Genomic DNA, 20318 nt, shown 5'->3' on the forward strand with positions numbered 1-20318 from the left:
GCTTTCTTGGGTCACCGGGACTTGGTGCGGGTGGACACCTAATGTTTAAAAGAAAGTACAAGGAATTTTGACTGAACAGACTAGTCTTCAGTACTTGAGTTTAGACTAGTTTGAACGTCAAACGTTTTGGATGTCGTGAAACCTCAAGGTGGAATTTACATCTAGATGAAATGTAAGTCAATATGTCAAATATTTGCTTCACTTGCAATTATTGGATAACAATAATAACAAACAATAGTATTATCTTTCTTTCCTTTGCCATTATCTGTTTTAATGTAAGTAATTGTTTACAGAAACTTACTTACCACCATTAGGTGTCCATTTTTAGCCTTGTAGCACATGGGTTCTGGGCCAGTGCTGAAGTCTACAAACCCCTCTTTACCTGCCTGGAGGTCAAACTTGATGCTACAAGGAGACGACCAAATCATTGAGGAAATTCAGTTAGCGTGTGACTACATTCTGGGAATCAGAAGCGCAGATCATCAGCATACACTAACCTTCCCTGCTGGACTTTGATGGCATCTTGCTTGTTTGCGATCACGCTTAGTTTGGTCAGTGCCTCAAACAGGTGATCACACTGCATAATTAGGTCTCCCTGTGAGAAGAGAAGAAGTAATGGTCGGACACTCAACTCACAAAGCCAGTCACACCTCATAAAAAGCTTTAATTATCAGCTGGAACTAGAGCCTCTTGGGGAAGACGCAGAGTCCCATGAGACTTCATTAAAAACTCACCTTCTGTTTGGGATCCTCACAAGTAACATGGAAGATCATGATGCCATCACTCAAATTACTGACTGAAATACCTAGTCATAAAATGGACAAGAATTGTTTATATTACTAGCACGAAAATAAATTAATCTGCCTTTTTTCAGAAGTACAGTGCCTATAAGAAGTATCCACCCCCCCCTTGGATATTTCAACTTTTACTGCTTTTATAACTGGACTCTTGATCAGTTTAATTTGGCCTTTTTTAGGATAATTTACAAAAATACAATCTTTAATGTCAAAGTGAAAGCAGATTTCTACAAAGTAATGTTAATTAATCAAAAATAATGGAAAATAAATCATTGCACAAATATCCTCTTCAAGTCAGCATTGAGTAAATGCACTTTTGCATTCTGCGTGGATAGGTCTCAATGCTTTGGTTCGACGGTCTGAAGCCGGCTATTGAGGTCTGAGCTTTGACTTGGCCACTCCAGAACATTCACCTTATTGTCTAAACCATTTATGTATAGTTTTTGATGTATGCTTTGGCTTATTGTCTTGCTGGGGAGTATATCTTCTCCCAAGTTGTAGTTATCTTGCAGACTGAATCAGATTGTCCTCCAGGATTTCCATATATATATTTTGCTGAATTAATTTTACTTTTACCTTGACAAACCTTTCAGGGCCTGCTGTCGAGAAGTATCCTCACAGCATGATGCTACCACCACCATGCTTCAAATTAGGGATGGTGCATTTTTGGTGATGTGTAGTGTTTGGTGTCCGCCAAACATAGCATGTATTCTAATGTCCAAAAAGCTCCATTTTGTTCTCATCAGACCAATGAACCTTCTTCCATTTGACCTTGGAGTCTCTCATATGTCTTTGGGTGAACTTTGGTCGAGATTTAATAAGAGATTTGCCACTCACTTATAGAGCTTGTGAAGAGCTTGGGCAAACGTTGCTTTATGCTTAGTTTCTTCCTCAGCTGCGGAAGCTTTTAACTTCTTCAGAGTTGTCATAGGTGCCTTGGTGGCCTCCCACACCATTATTCTCTCACTGAGTCACTCAGTTTGTGGTGATGGCCTGTTCTAGGCAGATTTGCACATTTGCCATTTCCCTCACATGGATTTCACTGAACTCCAGGGGATGTTTTTGTATCCTTCCCCTCACTTAAGTCAATAACCTTTTTTTTGTGTTCTTTTGTCTTCATGGTGGAATTATAGCCAGGAATACGGATTGATCAGTGACTAGACCTTCCAGACGCAGGTGTCTTTATATTATTACACTATACACATTCACGGCACTTAGGCGATCTACATTTCACTAATTGTGAGACTATTAGCACCAACTTGCTGGACCACTGTGGATTTAGGTCAGTTACTTTAAGGGTGGTGTGTGTGAGTATTTATGCAATCACTTATTTTGCATTATATATTTCTAATTAATTAAGTTTTGTAGTAAGTTTTGACATTAAAGAGTAGCCTGGATGCCAGCCAAACTAGCCCTGCCCACAACTGTCTAGAATTGAGTATGACGGAGTCAGGCTAATTAAAAAGGATTTTTGTAAATGATTGTACAAAAGGGCAAAATAAATTGACAGAGTCAATTTGTTAAAGCAATAAAAGGGAAAATATCCAAGGGAGGTGAATACTTTTAGACATTGTATAAACTGTACAAATTGTTGAATGAGTCACCAATCTAGTTCTCCTAGACACTGAAAGCCACAAAAGAAGAGAGTAAATCCTGTCGAATCACCTTTTAAAGATACATATGCCACTCTCTGCTTAACCTTGGTCTCGTCTGCAACATACGCTGCGGCCTGGGTGAAAATAAGCTGTCGCTGTCTGGGCTTGAAGCCTTTGCGATCATACTTCACCACTGGAACACTGTACTGGAGGAACGGAACATCAAAGAGGTTGGGAGGCAAGTTGTAGAGGAAGAGCAGATCATATGAAAAAGGCATACCATGACATTTACACTATCTATATTTCCAGCTCCCTCTTAGTGTATCTGATTGACTGATCAGATGCTTACCTTGACACGCTCATGGCGCACCATCTGCAAGACCCTGATGTTGATGTCGTCTTCACCTACATGTCAAACAACATGGAGCCCCATCACACCACAATCAAGGCTGAACTATTCAAGGACCATTTGAATCATGCAAATGTATAGTTTAATATTGCAGTGTACTGACTGATCCTCGTTTCCACAAAAGGATGGGCAACACTCTGTGGGTAGGAGTCTTTCTTGCCCTTGAATATGGCACTAGTGATTGACTTCAGTGTCAGCTGTGAGGAAAGGGAAAATGTAGGCGCAATTTATTAACCACTGCACATCATGCTTTTTGGCTTTTTGACCCCATTTTGGATGGGGTCATTGATGGTGAATGATACAGATTTATACACTTTGGTTTTCAGTTCTTCCAATGGTCAACAAAAGTCTGTAGGCTATATGTGATAGAGGGCTCATAGTGGGTAATGGATAGATCACAATACTCATTCTGATTGTAATTCTGTACCTGTGCTTTTCTCTGTGGCGTGATGCCTCGTACGTACTTCCTGACCATGAGGCGGTAGTGCAACATCCGCAGTAACTCTGAAGTCTGAAGTTAAGAAGAGAAGGCCTTATGAAGACCAGATTTAGACTGTGTTCATATATTTATATGTGCGTGCATGTATGGGTGCGTGCGTGCATGTGTGCGTGTTTCTTAACCAGTGTGTATTATTTCCCTACACAGCAAAAGTACCCACTGGACTTGCATCGCTACATTGAAGTATGTGCTTACCTCTGTGAGGACAGGTGGTGGAGTTTGCCAAGTAGTCTTGTCCAGGACTGTTTTGGGGAGGTTCTGTTTCAGTCGATTCAAGTAGTTCTGCCTCACAAATGCCAGGTACTCAGAGTTATCTGTTGTCTTTGCCTGGCCTCTAGTCATATAACCTTTAATAAACCTGAAAAATATTAGGCATGTGTATTTACTGTGGAGACACACAGATTTAGCATGTTGATGTGACCCCCTCTGATTCTTTGGGTTATGAATTTAGAAATTAAAGTACAGAAGTAGATAGATAGGGTATGCTAATAATGCTGTGACTACACATTAACATTAGGGGTGGAAAATACTTCAATATCGTGATACTCGGTGCCTCTGTATCAATTATCAAAATTGTCATGATAATATACTGAATCGATTTTCCCCCTCATCTCAAAAACACATATTCACACATACACATAATGACCATAATTTGTAATGTGCCACCTGAACACATCAGCAAGGCAAGTGAGAGAGGACTACTTATGCTACGGAGCTCATTTACTGAAGGGCTCGTACTTCTTGATGACTTTGACAGCCCAAGCTCTCTTCTCCCTCTCCTTTCTGGCCTGTGCTCCCCGCCAGCAGGTCTCAATCTTTGTGGCTGAAACAGACACCACTGAATGAGTTGCACGGCCAAGCACAGCTTCAAGGTAAAGTGGAAAAGTAAAGTAAAGTAATAAAGCGTTCCGATTTGAAATGAAACCTACCAGCCTCTTTCTGTTTCTTAAACTCCCCTTTCACCCTGTAACCTTTGTATTTCGCCTGGATTTTAGTTGCTGGAATGTTGACAAATTATATTAATGGGCATAATTCTTGTACAATTTGCAGACAATCTCTAAATCTTTTTCATGTGCAATACTGACCTAGATCATGTTTACAGATCTCATAGGCATCCTCTGTGGCAAATAGCGTTCTAGGATGGCGAATGAATATCTTTGTTCTGTTAAGGAGATGAAAATCATAGATTAGGAAAATGCGCTTCAAAATCTGCCAAGATAAACATGTGGCAAGTACATTTTAAACTGCTACAATAAAATTCCCTGTATTCCATGACTTTGCCCCAAAAATAATACAATTCCCTGTGTGCATGTGTGTATGTGAGTGTGTGTGTGTGTGTGTGTGTTTGCTCATGAGAATATGTATTTCACCACACACACACACCTCTAGTAGCTCTAACAGAGAACAGCTCACCTGCCCATTTTATACTCATCATGTTTGTACCCCAGATGCTTGACCAGTGTCTCCACGCCCTCCGCAGCCAGTCCCCGCCAGTGGGGCCACGTGGCTGGACATAGGGGCTTGTACCTGTGGATGGATCCACATGGCCCTCAGTTTACCACAACAACATCCGTTCAGAATCAGCAGTATAAGTATAAGTATATATACTCTTTTGATCCCGTTTTGATTTTTGATATATACTCTTTTGATTTGGTCTCTGCATTTATCCCAATCTGTGAATTAGTGAAACACACTCAGCACACAGTGAAGTGAAGCACACATTAATCCCGGCGCAGTGAGCTGCCTGCTACAACAGCGGCACTCGGGGAGCAGTGAGGGGTTAGGTGCCTTGCTCAAGGGCAGTTCAGCTGCTTCCTACTGGTTGGGGTTCAAACCGCCAACCCTCTGGTTACAAGTCTGAAGTGCTAACCAGTAGGCCACGGCTGCCCCCAAAATCTGCCCCCAAGCATCTGAACACTGATCAGTATAAGTGCCTGAATGTGAAGTTCTTTCAGTTTCAGTGTCTTTCACCCTCACAAACACATATATTGAGCTGCTTGAGCCTTGACAGGGTTTTTACCTCTGTAAGAACACATCATATCTGCGCCTGTATGCAAACCCAGCTCGTCTGACCCTGAGGTGCTCCATCAGTCCCAGGTATTTCACCTGATGCCTCACCAGCACATCGTCAAAGTGTCCTGGAAGCCCACAAAGCACAAGCCTACATGACTCACACTTTTCTAAGAACATAATTAGGAACTGAAATTAGATTGTGAAATAGCATTTTCTTTTAGCTGGAAGACTTAATGTTTACTTCAATTTAATGGAGGATAACATAAGCGTTAATTCTATACAGTCAGTAATGGTCAGCTATTTGTCCATTCTTGTACTGGTAGAAATTAAAAACCCCTTCTTTAGTGTTATCAGTATCACGATTCATCGGTTGGCTAAAAGACATTAAAGCCCTTGCTGCTATTTTTGGCCACAGCTAATCCCAGCATGGAAAGAGTTCAGCTCAGGTGAGAGAGGTGCTGAGGAGAGGAGAGGAACAATGAAGAGGAGAGAAGAGGGGAGGAGGGAGGGGAGGGGAGAAGAAATGGCAAAAGGAGGAGAGGAGAGGATGATCACCTGGCTTTTTGGAATCATTTGACTTGAGGCAGCGCACATACCAAGCCTCTTTGGCCATTAGAATCTCTGTCAGTTTCTGCAGACTGTTCTTGAACTGAGTTGCAACCTTTTGACAAACAAAACAAAGAGAGATGGGTAAAAAAAAAACACATAGTGGCATTACCTTCTATTGTTCTGCACATATAGGGCTCCTAGAGGCTCATGAGACTGTGGGGGAGATGCAATGAAGTGTGCCCATGGAGACTCATGAGGCTGTGGAGGAGATGGAGATGCAATGAAGTGTGCCCATGGAGACTCATGAGGCTGTGGAGGAGATGGAGATGCAATGAAGTGTGCCCATGGAGACTCATGAGGCTGTGGAGGAGATGGAGATGCAATAAAGTGTGCCCATGGAGACTCATGAGGCTGTGGAGGAGATGGAGATGCAATAAAGTGTGCCCATGGAGACTCATGAGGCTGTGGGGGAGATGGAGATGCAATAAAGTGTGCCCATGGAGACTCATGAGGCTGTGGGGGAGATGGAGATGCAATGCTCATGGAGACTCACCGTCTCTGGCCGTCTCCGGATCTCCGTCTCTGTAGATGGAAAACACTGCCTGACTATGGAGTTCTTAGAGTGATGCATCACCTGCAAAGGGCACAAGTGCAACACAGACAGACACATTTGCACCGATTGCTACACACACTTATAGAACACATCACAAACACATTTTACACACACACACACACACACACACACACGTGTGCACACACGCTCACAAACCGGATACTAAAGACCTGAGTGTCCAGTTTACCGCTACCGCCTGTTGTATTATTCACGCTAATTCACCTCAAGGGTTAATAATTAAGGAAGCCTTTGAAACAACTTCCCCCTTAATCCCTCCCATCAGAGCCAATAATCATGCACATACCCCCTTAATCCCGCCCATCAGCGCCAATAATCATGCACATACCTCCTTAATCCCTCCCATCAGAGTCAATAATAATGCACATACCTCCTTAATGTTCCTGTACAAAAGGTCGTTGTTTTTGTCTATGAAGCCTGGAATAAACCAGAACACAGGGCCCAAGGTGAGAGCCACCCTCATTCAGAACATCGCTCTCATTCCGAGAGGCAATTCAACTCAACAGGTAGGTGGAGAGGAGTGAGAGAGATAGAGATCTTACTCACCCACAACTCAACAGGTAGGTGGAGAGGAGTGAGAGAGATAGAGATCTTACTCACCCACAACTCAACAGGTAGGTGGAGAGGAGTGAGAGAGATAGAGATCACAACTCAACAGGTAGGTGGAGAGGAGTGAGAGAGATAGAGATCTTACTCACCCACAACTCAACAGGTAGGTGGAGAGGAGTGAGAGAGATAGAGATCTTACTCACCCACAACGCAGTAGGTGACCTCCCCGGCGTAGTGCAGGAGACGGAAATCCCCCCGTTCCAGGGACCTCCGTGTGCTCTTGTCTGCCAGCATGTGCCTATGGGTGGTAAAAAAAACAACAACCTAACACCATGGTCAAGTATTGCATGTTTCACCGATGGATGGCAAATCAACTGGTACCAAAAGAATAAAGGCGTGAAATGGCGAGAAGTATGTTTGAGAGTGAGCTTCACTTGGTCAGAGAGGAGGACTCACGTGACAAAATGCGGGTGGTGGCCCATCTTCTCCTCCAGCTTCTCCAGGAAGGTCAGGTCAGTGGCATCCCCTGGCCTGAGGCACTCCTCATCCTGGGAGGTACCAAAGGGATAAAGGACCATTATCCAGATGTCCATTAATCATGAGGTGTGGAACCTCTATTGAAAACAAGCAATGTTCAATTGTTCCTATTTCTATTCAGCCCATTCACTGGCCCAGTTGTTTACATTTCCATGTCATTGGGGAAATCCCATAGGTGTGATAATTGCACAGGTGATTGGAATGCATGTGCCCCTAAGAGTAGTGTGGCTGTAATTGCTTAAAGGTTTAGTATATGATTCTAATCCCATATACAGTGTTTTGTTTATTGTCAAATTTAGGGAATTTCCCCTCAGGGATCCTTTAGCTGTCAAAAATCCCAGATGATTGTACACTGTCCTGGCTCTGTAAATATGAAACAAGCACAAAATCTTGGACCAAGCTACATCCAATTCCTGCCAATCAACACGGTAGTTCATGAGCACAGAGGCGATGGGGGTAATTTGATTGGCTATTGAGCTCAAATTCCAACCTCTCTGGAAACCGAATCACAGACTGCATATTTAATGTGACACACTTCTTTTACGTTTCACTGGAGGTTACAGTAACCCCCGGACATGATTTGTGAGGATCTCACCAGCACGGCGATGATGCCTCTGTGTTTCTCTTCCACCAGATCACAGATGATTTTATTATTGAAGAACTGCACTGGCTCCCACTGCGGAGAACGAGAAATGAAAGACAAGAAGTTCCACTGAACTGATATTATGATGTGTATGTTGTTAATACATATTTAATATTATGCTAATACTAATAATATTATGAAAGTTGAGTCAATGTTTGTGATCATAGTTTGTTCATATCTGCCTGTGACATAGTTATAGAAGAATAGTTACAGAAATCCATTTTGTCCCAGCTGTTCTATATATCTAAATGTGAAAGGCCCCCCTCAAAGCACATGTGGAACTCCCAGTCAATGAGCAGTGCACAGGCGTATGTGCAAAAGGCTTGTTACCTCGATGCCCTCCGCCTCATACTCCTCCTGCTCTGCCTTCAGAGTCAGCTGGATAAACAGCTGCTGGAGCTTCTCATTGCAGTAGTTTATACAGAACTGCTCAAAACTAGACACGCATACATACAAACACACACACACACACACACATTTTGTTTGATATCTGTTTTTCTTGCTTTTTTTTGGTTATTTTTATTTAAATACATTTTTTATTTGTTTTATTAAAATCTATAGTTATACCTAATATTAAAAACCATGCAAAGTGGATAATGCATACCTGTTTACATGGAATACTTCAAAACCATAGATGTCTAGCAACCCAATCACTGTCTTTCTACTGGGATCCTGGTGATGGGAAATGCCAAATTAACATTTCCCAAAACAAGCTTCTAACATGGTAATCTAAGATTACCATCAATAACTAAGATTACCAACATAAGCCTACGCTCATTATTTTCATCTTGTCAGAGACAAGGATATGAAGAACATAATAGTTAGTGCCGAAAGATCTCTCTATGCCTCGCAAAATAGCACAAGTAAATTAATGAAACATCTAAAGTGGTGCCACGCTAATCTTTTTGATTCTTGATAAAAAAAAAAACTATGCTGTTGTAGTAGTGCATGTCATCTTTGAGCTGTGAACTTGAATTAAAGAGAATAAAGGGATAGAAATGCAGAAAAAGATTGTGTAGCCTGGTAGTGCCACCGCTCACCCCACGCGCATCACGCACTTTGGGCACCAAAGGACAGGGGGCACCCAAATGTAACCAATGAATAGTAGCTTTACTGCTAACTGCGTTTCACTCTTCATCAATAACGTTTACAATGTCAAAATGCACCATGTTACATGCAAGTTTGATACTTTTTAGGTTCTTTCAATCTCCACCACGTAGTAGCCTACTAGTAGAATGGAATTGGTGGGTCTTCAATACTTTGTTTTCCAGCATTTACATGAAGCACATGATATGCCGAGTTGACTGAAACGCATTCCATTCAGATAGCTAGGTGGATACCAGGCTCATAATTCACTTTTATTTGCAAAACGAAATGTGAAGCAATGTCATTGCATACTTCCATTTCCAAAGCAATGAAGGCTGCTTAAAACAACTTAACATTGTGCATTATTGTTAATATTGTGCTATCAATGTAACTCAAACAAACAAGGCTTGTAAACAAGAGCTGGCAAAAGGGCATTATGAGAACGTAAAGATCAATGCTCTTAAAGTGACAGTGCACCATTTATAAGTAAAACAGCATTTCTCCAGAAATGAATGTTTAAAAACACACAGTAATAGTCTGTAAATAATAGGCCTTTTATTTTACTTTAGGTGTTTGAGTTATCATTTAAATGTCACTCACTCAAAGCCACTCACTTAGGGCACTGAAATGGCCAGCAGGCCACCATCTTGACATGTCTTTATTAAAGGAACCGTATGTAAGAAATGTATTTCAATTAATCATAAAATGGCCCTGATATGTCATAGACATTAAGAAATCATGTTCATTTCAAAATACTTATATCACTGACAACAGTAGTCCGGTCAGGATATTGTCATTTAAAAAGTGAAGTTGCAGCCCTCAACTGATGTTGATGTTGTCATGTTGTGTTTTGGCCTGATGCGCCACCGTCCACCTATCTACTTATCACAAAGTCAGTAGTGTTTCGGCATCCGGGTTGCCAGCTCTGCCAGTCAGAGGGGAGGGGAAGGGGATACAGCGCTCTACAGTAATTTGAAAGTGATGGTAGTACCAGCTTTGGCCACAATCTTACATACGGTTCCTTCAAGCTTTGATTTACAATATAGTAGGCTCTCCATTGATTTTAATGAGCAGGCCTTAAAGTTACAGTATTTCTATCACAATGTACCAGACTTTGCCTGACCTTTTGTCGGTTTTTAACAAAATTCTGACTATTGTTCCTTGTATTGGATCATGAGCACTGTGCCTAGTGCATTCTACTGTTGTTAGCCTTAAGCCTAGCTCAGTCATTATGCTATACCACATCTCCCTCCATTGGAAGAGCAATGAGCTGCATTGAGCGTAATAAACTGCATTTAGAATGGCAAATCCATATTTCTAGATATTTTGGTGAAAGTTACTTAAAAGTAATGCAATAGTAGTGTTACAATTCAGATAGTAATATTATAATGTAACAAATTACTTTGAAATGACAGTAATTAGTAATACATAATACATTACGATTTTGAAGTAACTTGCCCAACACTGGTCATATAAAACTAGGTTGAACGACAGGCAAGGCCTCCAAACCTGATTCTCCAGAGAGTGGTTGATGCGATTTACCAACCAATTGAATGTGCGTCCATAAATGGCCTTGGCCAAGGCATCCCTGGCATAGATGGCATGGTCAACAGTGAAAGGACTCAACACCTGCAGATTGGCATTGAAGGACACAACAGATGATCTCTCAATATGATCATTAAAATCATTATTAGAAAAAACAGAATCAGAAATGTTGAATTTAAACTTAAAACTGCAGACCAGATGGCAGAATGCACCTTGACACACACACAGATCCTGGGTCAGCTGATATCTACTATCCAGGAACATTCAAGCTGTCCCAGACCCACTTGCACTATAGGGAATCTCTGCCCCTTAAAGCCTGAGAACTCCATGAGAACTCCACAAGAGGAGTCTACAAAACTGTCAAGTCTCCTGAATGGGCTGCATTCTGAGCTATTCCAAAGCCCTGAATTCTGACCTTCTCGCATAATGTATGTGATGTGTATGTGACTCACATAATGGAAAGTAAGAGAGGGCAGTGGCATGTCACCTAGGAAAGACTTACCTCATCGGTTTTGGCTTCAATCTTCCTGTAAGTTAATGCCTCCTGTAGAACCTGAACATTAACACTAAGCAGCTATAGGGAGTGGTGTGGGGTGGTTTGGGGGGAGGGCAAAAAGACGGGGTCAGCTCATTTACACCATGAAAACAACTTTAAAAAACAACATAATAAACTCATAGAGTAGAAACAATAATCACCTTTGACACCCAGCGTAACTCTGCATGCCCAAATAAGGTGGCAGAACCTTTGCTGTCTCTTTCAAAGTGGACATTGCCCAGATGAAGGACACTGGCAATGATCCCAAATAGATGCTGAGAGAGATGGACAGGTGTGAAAGGAGATATGTGAGGGGAATTTCATTTACACAAAGTCTACAGTTTATGATGGCTCCCCGCCATTCTAGTGTCCAGCTACAAAGGAAAAAAATACCCTAACAAGACAGTAATAATTATCTATACACACCAGTTACAGAATAGTTGCAGAACATACAGCGTGCATGCATATGTAACACAGTGCTTTTGTATGCTGGTGGGGGTAGCGTTGAACCTGGGCAAGCATGCAGTAGCCTGAAAAATTGTGGGTTCAATTCCTGGCTTCCACCGTTGAGCCCTTGAGGAAGGCACTTAACCCCAAGTTGCTCTGGGGACAATATAGTCCCTTGCAATAGAATTGACATACATACTGTATGTAAGTCACTTTGGATGAAAAGTGTCTGCTAAATGAATACATGTAAATGTATGTACAGAGGAACCATATGCCATGAGAAATGTTTTACTAAACCCAATTCCAAAAAAGTTAGGATGTTGTGTAAAATGTTATGTTGTGTAAAATGTCAATGAAAACATTTACAAATCATGTAAACCCTAATTAAAAATAAAAATCTCATATCAGTTGTGGAAACAGAAACATTCTACTGTTATTTTAGAAAATACATATGATTTTGTCATTTTGAATTTGATGCCACTAATTGTATGTATCCTTACTTCAATGTCACCCTTGTCAAAGTCAACAACAGAGAGGGCATTTCTCATCGTCTTCCAGTCATTCTTGTCATTGATGGAGCTCACGGTAGAGCATTCACCCTATGAACCAAAGCCAGTCATGTTCATTTATGGACAAAAAGGGACATTTTCACTTCAGGTTACCAACACAGCATAATCCTATGGAAATGTACAGCACACCCTCACACCTGCGCCAGGTACTTGTAATGTTGGACGTTTTTCTCCAAACCCAGCTGCCGCAGTAGGTCTTCCTCACCACTCTCGATCAGCTGGTAGAAAACATGGAAGTTTCTCTCGCCGTGGTTCTGATGGACTACCCTGGACTTCTCCAGGAGGTAGCTGAGTATGTGACCTCCAACTGCATCCCCCTACGTGAGAAGAGGCCCATCATCCCACAGTCACAACAAATTAGACATGAACCAGAGGAGCAGCTACAAATCCTCAACAAATCTTCATACTAAGGCTTTTAACCTGCCCTACCTGAGCGTCAAACTGGATATCCATGTACTTCCCAAAGCGGCTGGAGTTGTCATTCTTCAATGTTTTGGCATTTCCAAAAGCCTGTGATGGTGAAATGAGAGTTCAGACGAAACTTTGGGTAAGAAGACTAGAAGATGGTATTGAGAAGACTCTATCTATAAACATATAGGACGCATACACTATGCCTTTGTTTGCAACTGTGTGTGTAATAAAAAGAGAGATTCTGTGTGTGTGTGTGTGAGAGAGAGAGAGAGGGAGAGATAGAGAGAGAGAGTATTTATCTACATGCATATGAATGGGGCACTCTTCTTTACAACAGGCCTACAGACCTCTAGCACAGGGTTAGACATGAGCATCCTATCCCGCACTGTGTCCAGGATGGCCAGGCTGGGGCAGCTGACCGCGTAATACTGCAAGATCTTTTTGGAGGCCTCGGTCTTGCCCGCTCCACTCTCCCCTGAGATGAGGATGAAGTGGTTGTTGGCCTCCGAGAGCATGGTGTGGTAGGCATTGTCTGCCAGCGCATAACTTTGGACCGCAGAGCAAAAGGTTTTTAATGGAAGTTAGGAATGCGGTAGAACAGATGAAACAGACAGGCAGAAAATTACACAATTTCACACATGTGCATGCAAATAAATGCCTAAACACAAAAGCAACACACACACACACACACACGCACACACGCACACACGCACACACACACACACACATTTGTCATGTTAATTTGAATTCTATTCTGCAGTGCCCGGTTGATTGTCACGGCCCAAGAGCTGACGTCGAAACTGAACTCTTCTGTGGAACATTGTCAGATAACTCTTTCCATAATCCGATCAGATTATAATTACTCCTAAATTACACCTTTGAAAATAGAGCCGAGTTTATTTCTTTGTTTCGTGGACGGTGGCCTGGCCTCTGGCTCTTTTCTCTCTCAGTGTTTCATTTACTGGTTTGCTATTGTTACAAACAAGAATTAATGTGGAGACTATTCTATCATGCTCTTGACATCCGCTTCAACTCCTGACATAACATAAATATTTACCTTGGTTTTTCACCCTATAGAGTTATTATCCAATTTAATTTTGACACCACATCTTAATTTTCTTTTTCATGTGCATTCTTTACTTACAACATCAACAATCTTTATATCCCCTTTTTGGATTTTTACACACATAATAGTAACAGATATAACAATAATTGAATTTATATTACTATAAGACGTATCGAGATGAATGTATACACCAAACACTAAACAAGTAAAAACTGATACTAACATGTGAGGGGGTAACTCAAAGAAGTTGACCCCCATGTAGATCTCCATCTGCTTCTTGTTGTAGATGTCCAGGTCTTTATAGGGGTTCACCGAGACCAACAGGGTCCCTATGTATGTCTGCAGGGAAAGGATGATTTAGTCCAAAACATTTCGTCCAGTTCACATGAGTGTTTTTTTCCAGGGTGAAGCGTTTTTTTTCTGATGGCATATGGCAACTTCTGAAGGCATCATAGAATGTTATGCTTTTGCTGATAAAGACAATTGGTATAGGTACATCATATTTATGTTCCAGTTCCTTGGTAAGAACTGATGTTGTTCATAAGCCATGAAGCCATGAACTAGGACTCACATAAATGAGGTCTTCAGAGAATCTTTTCTTCAGGTTGTCCAGGAAAGCTGTCTCACTGGTGTAAGCATCCAACAGCACAAAGTCCTGAATGCCAACCCGGTCTCGAGCTATCAAAGCCCCTTCCAGATCCAACTTTCGGTTCTGATGTCAATCATAGGAAAGAATTAATGATTTTGGGTTAAAAATATTTTTTGTTAATTAACAATATTAATAATAAATAAAAAAACAATCTCCAGAATTCTATTGCAGTGAAAGGGAATTGGGCAAGGATTGCTATTGTGCTTCCATCCTATTTTGGCCTACATTGCACCACGATAGAAGCTTCTAAACAGAACACATGTTGTTATGGCGATATTTTACAAAGTGGGAGGTGGAAACCCAGTTGGACTATGTTCTGTTTTTCACTCCATTCTACAAAATCAGCTTGCTTTTTCTTAATTTTTTTTAAACGTGGTTCATACCTGCCATCAGAATTCCCAGAAATGAGTTACAGCACATTTCTATTCAATCTCATCTCATATACACATTGCAAATATATATTCCTTAATGCAATTTCAATTCTAATAGCCTATATGTACCGATGTTCTTTCAAGTAGTTTGCCATCTTAAACAAAGATCAACTAAATCAACAGCATAATCTCCTTTTGCGGTTGAACATAAGTGCTGGATTATCCTTCAGGCTTACTCTATGCATGCCAGTCCTGTGTAAGGAGATATCATCGTAAATGGGCAGGCCCTCCTCAAGTTTTTGATTGACACTCATCGACTTCCAAGAGCTTGTTTAAAGGATGGTGATATGCCCTAGAAAGCATATCAAATATCATTCTATTCACTGCACGTTAAACACAGAGAGTTGTAGTGCAGCTTCATAGAGGCAAGCCACAGTCAAGATTGGTGCAAGTTGCCTGTAATTCCACCTTTATTGCAATATTGTTTAGAGAGTCAAGCAAGTTAGCATCATTTGAATTACAGTTATAAGAGAGGCTTCTTTAGAAGTCGTTAAACATGTGGGTGTTGTCTTTGTATCACTGTTGTTTGGGTTTTCTACTTGTTCTTGTTGACTATTGTTGTATGTATCCTTTCTGCAAAGAAAGGTTTCTCTAACGATGGCTACAGTGAGGGTTCTGGTGGGAACAAACCATTCATCAATGTTTATGCTTTATGGAGCCACTGAGAGCTACGTGAGTGGGGCTTGATGTATCGACACACACAAAAAACTGTTGTACATTTCAAGTACAGCGGACTGTGAAATATTTTGGCAAAACTGGTTCAATCTGGTCGTGTGAATGTCTTTTTTTTTCCAGTTCTTGAATTTGTATCTTCTTTGTGTTTCTTTGAAGGGCAGAAACTAATTTATTATGAACTTTAAATGTAAAAAAAACTCCAGAGATAATCCATTGAATCTAATTGACTCAAGCTCCAAAGTTCTCCACCTTCACCCCCACCCCCCTCTTCCCTCCATAACCCTCGTTACCCCCTACAAAAAACTTTTTCTTTTTTTTGTCCTGTAAATTCCAAAGAAAGGGAACAAAAAGGGGTGCTTTTAAAATGCAGTCTACATTCCATTACATATATTCTCTCTGCATATGCTTTCAGTAATTATTCATTGCAAAACATTTAACGTCACAGTGAATTTCACACTGGCCGGTCTAAACACAATGGAGGAGATTTGGCCTATTTGGGTTGAAGGGGGGGGGGTGACCATGGTTGGATTGGAAGAGGGTTGAGGGTGAGTGTGGAGGGGAGGGGGGCAAAGGATTGGGGAGGGAGAAGGGGGGTGTGCATTTGTCTCATCTGAGAAGATCTGGGGCCTTCTTGAGACAACAGCGCCGACTAAATAGTGCTGTAACGGTCCATGCCCCACTGCTCACAGTGACACTCATTTAGTGTGCCCTGTGGCCAGACAATAGACACTTGTTCTTCGGCAGTGTCGGGCTGTGATCTGGGCTTTCTTACATGCTCTCCCCATGCAGCTCAGCTCAGCTCAGCTCAGAGTTGGAGGCGGAGGATGGCAAACAGATGAGAGAGAGAAAGAGAGAGAGAGAGAGAGAAGAGAGAGAGAGACTTTCTTACACCTGTCAGCTACTAAAAAAAATCTCATCCCTTCTATCTTACATAATGCCTCCATCAACCCACAACAGCAAACCCCTCCACTGATCCCCTCGTCTCTCCCCTCCTCTCCCCTCCTCTCCTACACCCCCCCCCCACCCATCCCTCTCCCTCCGTCCCTCTGTCTCCCCCCTGCACTTTAACCCACAGAGGCAGGTGAACAATATCATTGAGAGAGCCCCATTTGAGATGTCAGAACCAATCTCAGTATGTGATGGTGGCGAGAGGTTTCTTAAAAAAAAGCAACCCCCCCCCCCCCCAAACACACACCCCACCCCTCCCCTCCGCCCACCTACAAGCTCTTGCTCCTCCATGGATGGGAACAGGCCTCATTCACAACGATGTGTCTGGAACAATGTAGACATTGACAGGGGAGGGCCTGGGCTCACAGTGTGCACAACTGAAGATTCAGCGCAGACATCATGAAGGCAGGCCGGGCCCATTGTGGTCGTCCCCAAAAGTGTTCAAAGCGAGGGAGCGAGTGTGTTTACAGGGCCAGTCACACGAGAGCGGCCCGGAACTTTCATCATCCCTTGCCCACTCACACACACTGCCCTCCGAATTACACGATCCGTCATAGAGTGTTTCAATCCACGCCGGCAGCAGAGTGAAAAGTCTTTGATGCGTGTCTTTGGGTATTTTACTTTGGTGCATGACAGAGGATTTATTGTCTTGGGATTATCATTTCACTTTTTTCTTTTACAGCAGATCAACTTAAAAATATTGCACGTTTTAGCTCACTAAAACTTTATTTGAGCAAAGTGACTGCACATCATGTCTCGTGCCGTTTGCCCAGAGAGAGTCAGCTAACTTATTTAAATTAATTTAAATTTAATTTAATTAATTTAATTAATATTTATATTTAAATTCAAATGAATCATTGAATAATCAGCATTAGTGACATTAAAGTTCAAAAACTCTTTTATTATTATTTTCACTGTTCAAATAATAGTCATAATAATCTATGATATGACCTCATATGCTGAGGAAATAAATTCAAAAGTGCTTCGGGAAGAAGTTTTTTTCACATACAAGGCATTTCAGGCCACAGATATAACCTAGGGGACACAATGCAAATAAATTAACACTCCCCTCAATGTCAACACTATTTCTTTGCATTGATGTGCGACTTTAGAGTTGATGAACTCCGGTGATATGCAAATTCCTTGCTGCAGACATTGCAGAGGACTTTATTTTAATCAACACTTTATTTTTATCAACACCATAAGGCTTTCATTATCAAGCATAAGGTTTTTTGGTAAATGTTCCAATCAATGATCTAGGCAGCACATTTTCTTCTCTCCTTCATTTTACAGTCTAATGGTTACTGACTAGAATGGCTCAGGGTCAAAGGTCATACGGAATCGATTAATCTGCGCTATTTTTATCAGTTATTTTTTCCTCAAATTAATGAATCGAAATGAATCAGTTATATATATATATATATATATATATATATATATATATGAAATATTTTTATATGGTCATCTTCTGTGTTACCATGTCCCACGTTTACCTGGTGTGACACAGCAGAGGCGCACTTAATGTGGAAAGAAGAGTTTTGCAACGAACCCAATCACCCCAGCCCCCCGGTCAAACCAAGTAAATTAGCACACCTTCTCAGTATTCCACCTTATTGTTTTTTAATTAAGAGATGGTTCTTCAGAGCAGGCTAGGGTGTCACCTGGGCTAGGGAGGGATGACCTCATCTGAGAAAGAAATAAGTCAGACCCAGATAGAGTGTGCGTGAGAGAGAGACAGAGAGAGAGAACAGGGGGGATGAGAGAGAGGGAGATAGTGCAGGGGAGACAAAGAGAGAAAGAAAAACACTCAGAGAAAGAGAGAGAGAGAGAGAGAGAGAGAGAGAGAGAGAGAGAGAGAGAAAAGCAATAGAAGATGCAATGGACCCTAAGCCAAGGCACCAGTCTACAGCAGAGAGGGGGAGGGAAGCCTATCTGTCTCATCTGGGAGAAGTGAGTCTGTCTCTTTACCACGGTGGCCCAAGGGGCTATCTCTCCACGGAGACGGCAGGATCCACTTACACCTGCTCATAAGACAAATGGGCCACGGGAACACACACGCACGGCACAGAAACAGGAACAAGAGGGAAATGGGTCACAAGGACACCGCCGTGCAGAGGTACACACTCTTCACCGGGTCTTTACAGTATGCCTGGCCCAGGACATTAGAGTAAACACACCTGAACATCAACACCATCAGGTATGAAGCAGCGACCAAGCTAAAAAGAGTTAACTATTGATCATCTATTATAATTGAGCAGACAAAAGTGATAGTAAAGAAGTCAAGTATAGACATGACGTATAAGCCCACACTGTTTGAACCAAACATCTCAGGGCATCGCTGTAAATGGGCACGATGTTCAGTCAATTACCTCGAATAAAAGCTATTGTTGTGTGAACTGCTTTGTTCTCAGAAACCAATACATCCCTCACAAATGGTCCATAAGTTGTTGTCTCAAGAATAATACAGAGACTATAAGAAAGTCATGGAAAGGAGCATAGATTGCAGGTTGTATTTGTTTGCGATCGTGCCAGCACCATACCTGCATCTTGCTAATCCTTCAGTAAGACTCTGAGGTAAATGAAAAGAATCCCAGGTCAGTAGCTTTTCTCGGACAGGTGGTCTACTCAGTCACATCGCGGAAATCTCTCCAGATGGTCAGTTGTACATCTAGGGTCCTGTGAGGTTTAACAGCCGGTTCAAACCCCTGAGTGTTACTGTAGCGTGTCCTGTTCACTCCAGCTACCCCTACCACCATAAGAAATGACAGGTCAGTTCACCTGCCTGGCGCACCTGTGCAGTCCACCTGTGGTCCTTTTCTCCGGCAGAGTAACCCATGCTCGCCGGTGCTTGTGAGCTGGGTACTCAATGATTCATGGGGTGGTCAGAGCGGGGGAGGGGGGTTGCGTGGAAATATCTTATTCAGGACTAACCAAGGCTGGGCGCCTACTATTGCCACTGGGTGTAACACAAAGATATACAGTGTAGAAACCCAATCCACTTCAACCTCTCTATCAATCTCTCTGTCCCCCTACACACACCAACACTAATCTCTCTCTCTCTCTCTCTCACACACACACACACACACACACACACACCACCCTTGTAACAGTGGCCACCGGACTAACTTACTGTGCCAACCTCCTCCTCCTCTTGCTGATCTTTGATTAGACAATTACATTACAGACTAATCACAAGCTGCTCAGCGATTCAAAGCGTGCGCACGATGACTGTATGCCAGGCACCATGGTGTGTGATTTTGTTTGGGGCAGCCTGGTCACTTGATGCCAGGCTGGCATCAGCCCTTTTTAGACATCTCCGCTTGATGCTCTGTCCAGCTGACCGGGTGCACTCAGGCAGTAAGTGATCCTTACAGCGTAGGGATCCATGCAGGCATTCTGAGTCAGTGCGCCAAGGGAAACAAACACAACTGACATATGCGGTTTCAAGCACTCCCTCTCATGCCATCATCAACAATTAGAAAAAAAAATTCTCTAAAATCAATTCCAAGAAGCTATACATTTCTCAGCTTCCTTTGTATTCAAACTGAAATATATTTCTTGGTTTTCTATTTTTTTTATAACATTGGAAAATCACAGCAATATATGTTTATATGAATATATGGTACTCCAGCCAGACAGAATAGGGTTGTCTGTATGAGCTTTACAAATAATTGTGTTGTATACTCAACAAATATGAATAACAGTAATGTTGCCTCCTTAGCTGGAAGGAATAT

General features: G+C 42.0%; 1 protein-coding gene across 1 annotated transcript; it reads right to left on the minus strand.

The window, feature by feature from the left end:
- Nucleotides 1–11: 11 nt before the first annotated feature.
- Nucleotides 12–17088, minus strand: myo1ha (myosin IHa). Its single transcript, XM_076271315.1, has 32 exons — nt 17053–17088; nt 14453–14593; nt 14105–14220; nt 13163–13361; nt 12834–12914; nt 12542–12721; nt 12336–12434; nt 11550–11663; nt 11356–11427; nt 10818–10937; nt 8827–8894; nt 8553–8658; nt 8175–8255; nt 7499–7590; nt 7246–7340; nt 6864–6910; nt 6416–6496; nt 5869–5974; nt 5321–5438; nt 4714–4827; nt 4386–4462; nt 4230–4298; nt 4039–4123; nt 3496–3658; nt 3229–3312; nt 2905–2998; nt 2742–2797; nt 2463–2598; nt 735–805; nt 498–595; nt 306–405; nt 12–38 (listed from the first exon to the last, which is right to left on the minus strand). The coding sequence occupies exons 1-32, from the start codon at nt 17086–17088 to the stop codon at nt 12–14; spliced, it is 3126 nt and encodes a 1041-aa protein (XP_076127430.1).
- Between the last annotated feature and the right edge of the window lie 3230 nt (nt 17089–20318).

The sequence above is a fragment of the Alosa pseudoharengus genome, unplaced genomic scaffold, assembly GCF_046254945.1.
Source record: "Alosa pseudoharengus isolate Yale_2024_CS ecotype anadromous, Long Island Sound unplaced genomic scaffold, YU_APseudo_1.1 YU_APseudo_1.1_scf_6, whole genome shotgun sequence".
Lineage (NCBI taxonomy): Eukaryota > Metazoa > Chordata > Actinopteri > Clupeiformes > Clupeidae > Alosa > Alosa pseudoharengus.

Excerpts from the sequence above, each read along its gene's own strand:
- myo1ha (XM_076271315.1), bottom strand. The coding sequence starts at position 17,088 with ATGAAAGTTCCGGGCCGCTCTCGTGTGACTGGCCCT. Across the intron at positions 3,659-4,038 it reads GCTGTCAAAGTCATCAAGAA|GTTTATTAAAGGTTATATGA; the intron begins GTACGAGCCCTT and ends AATATTTTTCAG. Across the intron at positions 2,599-2,741 it reads TGCGCCATGAGCGTGTCAAG|TACAGTGTTCCAGTGGTGAA; the intron begins GTAAGCATCTGA and ends CCGTTCCTCCAG.